Raw genomic sequence first — 7,280 nt, forward strand, 5'->3', positions numbered from 1 at the left:
CGAGCTGAGCCAGCCGGTAACATAAGCTGGTATTATTTTCGTTCCAAGATGATGACTTGGCAGACGCGAGAACAAAGAAAATGACCAAGAAATCGTCAATAAGACGCATTTGGTTATTGTAAATACATACGCTAGTCGAGTTTATTACAAAAACACAAATGAAGAACTGATGTTTATTACGGCCGAAGCGATCCGAAGTGTTTATTTTATTCCGAACAATATAAACCTCTTGACTTAGCTTTGCGTTTAGAGTTTTAATAAAATATATTTATCGATTCCGAATTGGCGGGGGCTTTGAAAGTCACATACACGTGCACTCTTTTGTAATTCAATCAAATTACATGTAAGAACAAACAATGGAGCCACGTTAGAGAAATGAGTATTTTTGACATAGCTAATGGAGAGAAAATAGCATAGGACAAGAGCGCGTTCAGAAGAAGGGTGCACTGGGGCATCAACCCTCATGATTATTTTCGATATGCATATTTACATCTACTATTAAATTTGTCTCAAATTATAATTAACAATTTAATTTTTCTTAACTGATTAAATGCATAAGAATAATATATAGATTTGAGTGCGATATGTATGCAAACATATTTTCAACTTACAACAATTTTATAATTAATTAATAATTTTATTTAAAAGATAATTTTAATCACTAAATTATAATAGTAAAAAAACCCCAAAGAAATGTCCAAACACTGAATACACCCATACCTAAAATCAAGTTTTGCCTGCGGAACAATATTTGCATTTATAAAAATTTAAATTGCATTAATATAAGATATTGATGACTTAATTCGTAAATCTTAAAAATGAATTACATAATAATTACTCATCTTTATTTCAAGAGTTACTTTACTAGGGGTGTAAATATAATTTATTTAAAACATGAACACATCTTCTCATATCATAATATTTTGTATTTGATATAAATCGTCTACTTTAAAGAGTACTTAGTTAAAATAAGAATTGTAAAAAGGTTTTTGAGGTTTTTTCACATTACGATTTATACTAAATAGATAGATAATGATCACTAGATCAGAAGCCATTAAAATAGACTAGCGATATATTTTTGAACATAATATAAAACAATAAAAAGGTTAAAATAAAATAAAAATATCATATTTTTGTACATATTATAGATCCGCTTTTGGTATGGGACAATAATAAAAATCTTTCTGGTTTAATATTTTCATAGTTGTACTATTTTATAATTACAATTATTTATTTTTATAAGTATTACATAATTAAGAAAAATAAAGTAAAAATATTTTATTATGCACGTCGCAGATGGGAGTCAATATTGTAACTTTTTGAAGATAGAATCCATTAATTATTTGGTCATAGCGACGAATTGGTGACACCTGTAATGTCACTATGACCCAATATGAAAACAAAATGTATCAAAAAATAACTGAACAACCTACAATATGTATGCCTTGTTGACTTTCGATGTCATAACTCATAACTCAATAGAACGAAACGAGAAGATAAGTATCTCTTGAAGATTCCGTGTATTGCTATGTAGCTACTGGCAACAAAAATATTCTCGCTACAATCTATGAGTTATTTTTTCAATAAATCACTAGAATATTTGTATCTCCAATAAACTTATCTAGGTAAATTAAAATAAAAATAAAAAATTATCATTAAAAATTATGACTTTTCCAGGGCGTGTAGTCGGAGCTTTTCAAGCGGAGTCGGAGTCGGAGTCGTAAAAAATCAACCGACTCCCGACTTCTTTTTATTATTATTTTAAACTAATGCGTCAATTAGAGTCAATTTAAGTAAATCCACTAAATTGAAATTTAAAAATTTCTTCATAAAAATCATCAATTTAAATTATGTTAATTATGTCGTTAAATGGCGCATATTTTGATGAATTCTAGCCAAAACCGATGTTTTCCTCCGTCTCATACTTTTTTATTGTCATTTTATTTATTAAATTGAGTTGTTGGAGTATGAAAGTCATACACATATACTATGAATGTACTTACTTTGTATTTATACCTATTTCATTACCAACAATTCAATAAATTGGGTTAAATGTCAATTTATAGTGATTTGTGTAATTCCTTTAATTTTTTATATTTTGAAAATCGCTATTATTTTTACAACTAATAATTTTATACGTTGGCAAGAAAAGTTCATCGTACTAAAATCGTTCAAGTTGGAGTCGGAGTCAAATCATAAAATAAAGCCGGAGTCAGAGTCAGTAAATTTTGATTTGACTCCACAATAGGGATCCCAAATATTCGAATATATTCGAATATCGAATAGTAGCTTTAAATTATTTATTTGTAGTTTTAAGAAGTTCAAGATATTATTAAAATTTTAAGAGAATCATTATCTGTAACATCAAATAGAACTAAATGTGCTGTAGATTGAAAATAAAAAAGTATTCGAATATTCGGATTTGGCATCCCTACTCGACAACCCTGGACTTTTCTCTTTATTTTAACAACACAGCGTTTATCAAATCGCTACATATACCTATGTACATGATATTTAATTTTATTACACAATATTATATTTTCTGTTGACTTGCTCCAACCGGAACCGAGCGTCGCATTAAAAATGAAGTAAAGTAAGCTTTTTTTTTTAAATCTTGTAAGCGAATTAATTTATTATCACTTGGATTAATAAACGAATGAATAATTAGCAAGACCGTCCCGGTTTGAACGGATTTTTAAACGAAGAGAAAGAGTGGCGTGTCGAGTGTCCGTCTGTGTCGAGTTACATATAGAGTTACTTAGGTCGCCAGCTCGTCAGACCTATTTCCGTACCGGTCCAGTACAAAATTAGACCAGTTCGACTGCCAACTCGAGCTGGTGGTGGAACGCGAGGAGATCCCGAGCCCACCAGACTGTCATCAATTAGGATGAGTTCGCGCCGGTGAACGTGTTTTATTGCATTTTTTTTTCATATTTTAAAAGGTTGACGAACCCTGTGATAAAAACAAAAATCGACGTATCTAAATATATACATACTACGGCACTGACACATTTCATTCGAAAAATTTTCACAGGTGAATATAACTACATATTGATTAAAATACCACTAGAACAATGAATGGAAGAAAAGCCAGCTTGAACTGAGGTGTAACCTTATGTGTAAATACATACATACATATGTAGATACATTGAATCTAATCTAATAATATGTATGTATTTACAATGCATATTATCTAATGCAAATATTGACAGTGCTTTCATTATCAAATTTTGACAACCATTTTCGATATTTCGCGCTTTTTTTTCTACATAAAAATCATTCCAAATGATTCTTAAGAACTATTTTTAAAATTAACAAAAAATTTTACAGAAAAATTACGATATTGTATTTAGATATTTGACATACTCATTATTAGAGGTAGGACCGGAAGCGTGCCGTTTATTGTTCAATTGTTGTAAATCCTTTGTAAAAAAGGTTCGGCAAACCTTTAACAATTCATTTACAACATTTGAACAATATAAGGCCCCTCAAGGTCCGGGCTTTACTCATTATGAATGAGTATGTTAAATAAATAATCATTTTTATTTTAATTATATTCACAAGTTGTAAATGTAATTATGCATGAGCCGTTACTGGTTGCTACTGATCTATTTTTTTTTTTTTTTTGTTAGTATTATATTTATAATATTATTTTATTTTCATATTAGTGTACAGTTCAATAGTAAAAAAGCTCAAAAACCTCTTTATTAATTCTACATATGAGCCGTTATATTTGTAAGTGGCGTAAATCCATTTCTTTCATTTCGAGAAATATCTTACAAAATATTAAATATAATGTTTTGCGTTTTAAAATATTTAAAAATACTGGTGGCTTGTAATAAGTATATTCTTCTATTCCGAGATTCTGGACATATCGAATTAAAGTAGGGATAACAATATGTGAATTAAGTCAAACTGAAATAGTGTTTTTGAAACTGAAAATTGGCCAAGTTTCAAGCTTTAAAATATAGCGGTTCATATGCAAGTAAGTCTACATGCATGTATGTATATTAAAGTAAAAGGTGCTTTAAAGCGCAAGTTTCCCTTCATTTTAGTACTTGATTTTTTCTAATTAATTAATAATTCAATTATTATTATTATATATATTTGGATGTTAACATACACATACTAATTACTTTTATATTATTGCTAACTGGTAGGTAAACAAAATAATTTTTCACAATCAAAATGTCAATCACTGACCTAAAAAATATTTTTAAAATTAGGAACACATATTATGGTTCCGCATAATTTTCTAAGCTTTGATAAATATCGCTTTAATTATTTTCATCATTCGTAAAATATTAAATAAATACATACATACATACATGGGAATTGCATCAAAGTTGACTAAAAAAAATTAACTTAATTTCTTAAAAATTATTCAAAAAAAACATTCTAAAAAAACAAACTCTTTGAAAATTGAACAGATAAGACACTCAAGTACCTATTGTATGATATGACAAGGAGAATATCAGTATCCTTCAACGACAACTATTTTTATTATTTAACAAGTGAACCAATTCATTTGTACGTGCGTCACAACATGACACACGTGTCAAGCATGGACCATACCTATCATGTTTACTTACGCATGATAAAACAAAACAAACCCTACCATTGTAATGGGAATTTCAATCGCAATGACATTATTATTATCCGAAGGAAAACATTTCAAAGTAGTATTGATAAAATGATAAGGTACCTCACAGACGCAGGCGACCTGATCCTGGGTGAATCCGAAGCTGGGGGGCGGAGGCGCATCTCGGGCCGGGGGCGCAGACCCCACGGCCCCCGACCCGCCCCCGTACTGCCACTCCAGCATCCCGTTGCACCCCTCCTCACTCAATTTGCCGCCTCTCACGATGCACTCTCGATAAACTGCACTGCACTGCACTGCACTCAATTGCACTAAACTGCACTACATCACAACATCAACGATTGGAGTTTACCGAAACGACGCTTCACTATACTGCGACATTTGCACGACTCGATCTAAAACAAAACAATCCGACACATTTATTAAAATCGTCATTTTAAAATAGCGTTGTTTGAGAAACTGCATATTATTTGCACACTGTGTAAACACATCTGGTTGAAACACTCTTGGCACCCCATTCAAACACCCTTTTTCCAAGATGAGCCTATACTTTTTTTGTATTAACATTAACTAAACAAATAAAGCTAGGTCTGAGTAAACATTTCAAAGCATTGTGCTTTGATTATTGTGAAAATAATCACAGCAAAAATAATATCAAAAAATTAAATCGAGCAAGTATGCATGTGTATGATTCAAATTATACAATCAATCAAATGTAAGTGGTTAAATTTTTAGATAGAAGAATTCAATAAAAAAACCAAATTTTAATTACCTATTTACTATTTTTTGTAAATAAAAGTATCAAATGAAACTTTGTCACGGCATTGAGACGTCACAAATACATAAAATTCTTATAACAACAATACAACACAACACACGACCCAAGATAAGATCAATCCAAACGGAAAGGAATGCAATTTAAACGTCATGGAACACAAGTGGAAAACCAGACGACAAATACATGCGCAACGTCAAAAATACACATCAGATCTTTGAAATCACACATAACTTCAGAGACGTTCCTAATCATTTAAAGGCCGACAACACCGAAAAACATATTAAAACCAATTGTAAACTGGTCTAGTCTGTGCATCGGTGTGCGATAACGCACGCCGTACTATAATAATCGCTTCGATTCGACATTCATAGTTAAAACATATATAATACAAACATAATAACAGATCAACAAGAAACTTCTATATATGTATATATACTGTTTGCTACGAATATTTCCCCTAGGAAAATAAATCTATGAGCAGATAGCTCTGTCTATTGAAAAATTATTTAATTAATTAATATTTCTATTGATGTTTTATATTGTTTATATGTAGGTAGTTTTTTCATATTAAACAAATAAATATAAACATTAAATTAAATATATCTATTTAAAAGGTATTTGAAAAAAACAATACGACCGCGTACGGATCGAACCGGTCTCCGTGACGAGCCAGAATGTTAAATTACAGAAAACGCAAATATCGGAAGGCAAAGATCGAAAATCGAAAGATCTTAAGTCGAAAGATCAAAAAAAAGGGTGCATGGTAAACGGTACATACTCACTTAATTTGCGCGAGCAGGAAACAACAGGAACAAGAGGAACAGGCTTTTCCTCCCGTATTAATGTGCGCCTGTTCCTCTTGTTCCTGTTGTACCCTGCTCGCGCAAATTAAGTGAGTATGTACCCTTTTTTTTTTTGATCTTTCGATTTTCGATCTTTGCCTTCCGTTATTTGCGTTTTCTGTAATTTAACATTCTGGCTCGTCACGTAGACCCGGATCGAACACAGGACCGACAACATTACTTTTATATATTTTTTTATTGAATAACTCATGCGTTGATATTTCATCGGGCACAACACTAGTATAGGTATATAAATAATGTTCTCACGCTGTCCTCAGCTGATCTAAGTGAATGCATATTAATTATGTACTGTCATTAAGACACATGGTATAAAATGTGATTTTAAAATATCTACATATTATATTTTTCATTTGAACAATATTTATATGTAGAAGGGGTGACATTTTGAACTTAGACCAAGGGCGGCACATAGTCTAGGGACGTCACTGCTGACATCTTCGACTTTGGATAGAAGAAAAATAGCAAGCTGAAAGCTCTCGCGGCGAGTCCACTGTTATTGTAACGCGTCGACGGAAAATTTGACGTTACACAAGAGCGGAGGACACCGAGTGCAATACAACGTCACACAGGTATATACCTGATGCACTGGAATCACGGTCCGGAGTCTGGACAGACACGGGAGTAGAACAATCGAAGAAAGAGAAGAATCACGAACTACAACGTGCACCACAGTGCGAGAGCGCACCCGTACAACACGATCCCACCGCGCAAGCGCCACGGCCACACTGGCGGGACGAGCCGTGTCTTCGGGGCGGGGCTTTTGCACATTTCAACCAATCGTAAGCTCGCACGTGACGTCACGCCCTTTCATCCCCCACCTTTGACCGTTGACGCGTACTATAGTCCGTCACAGCCTGCGTGTGAATTTTTTTTTATTTTTATTTTCATATATACTTAAAATTATATTTCATAGAGGGCGTCTTTTGAGGGATGACATTGTTGCCAAAATGTGACTCGATTTGTATACATGTAACAGTTGAAGTGTATCTTCCATATACTTTGACTAGTTGGAATATACATATTCCATCTAACCTGGTAG

The 7,280-nt window shown here is 32.4% G+C and overlaps 1 protein-coding gene across 2 annotated transcripts in view; it reads right to left on the reverse strand.

Annotated features, from left to right (window-relative positions):
* The window catches only part of LOC143923080 (homeobox protein six1-like), a 29,173-nt gene extending 22,205 nt beyond the window's left edge, over window positions 1-6,968 (reverse strand). For both annotated transcript variants that reach the window (XR_013261694.1, XM_077446583.1), the window contains exons 1-2: window positions 6,819-6,968; window positions 4,706-4,995 (exon numbers count right to left, since the gene is read on the reverse strand). Coding sequence is in view for 1 of the 2 variants with exons in the window: in XM_077446583.1 (XP_077302709.1) it covers window positions 4,706-4,825 (120 nt within the window). In the remaining variant the exon portion in view is untranslated. The remainder of the gene's footprint in view (window positions 1-4,705; window positions 4,996-6,818) is intronic.
* Window positions 6,969-7,280: the final 312 nt, after the last annotated feature.

This window comes from Arctopsyche grandis, chromosome 3 (assembly GCF_051622035.1).
Source record: "Arctopsyche grandis isolate Sample6627 chromosome 3, ASM5162203v2, whole genome shotgun sequence".
In the NCBI taxonomy this organism is placed as follows: domain Eukaryota; kingdom Metazoa; phylum Arthropoda; class Insecta; order Trichoptera; family Hydropsychidae; genus Arctopsyche; species Arctopsyche grandis.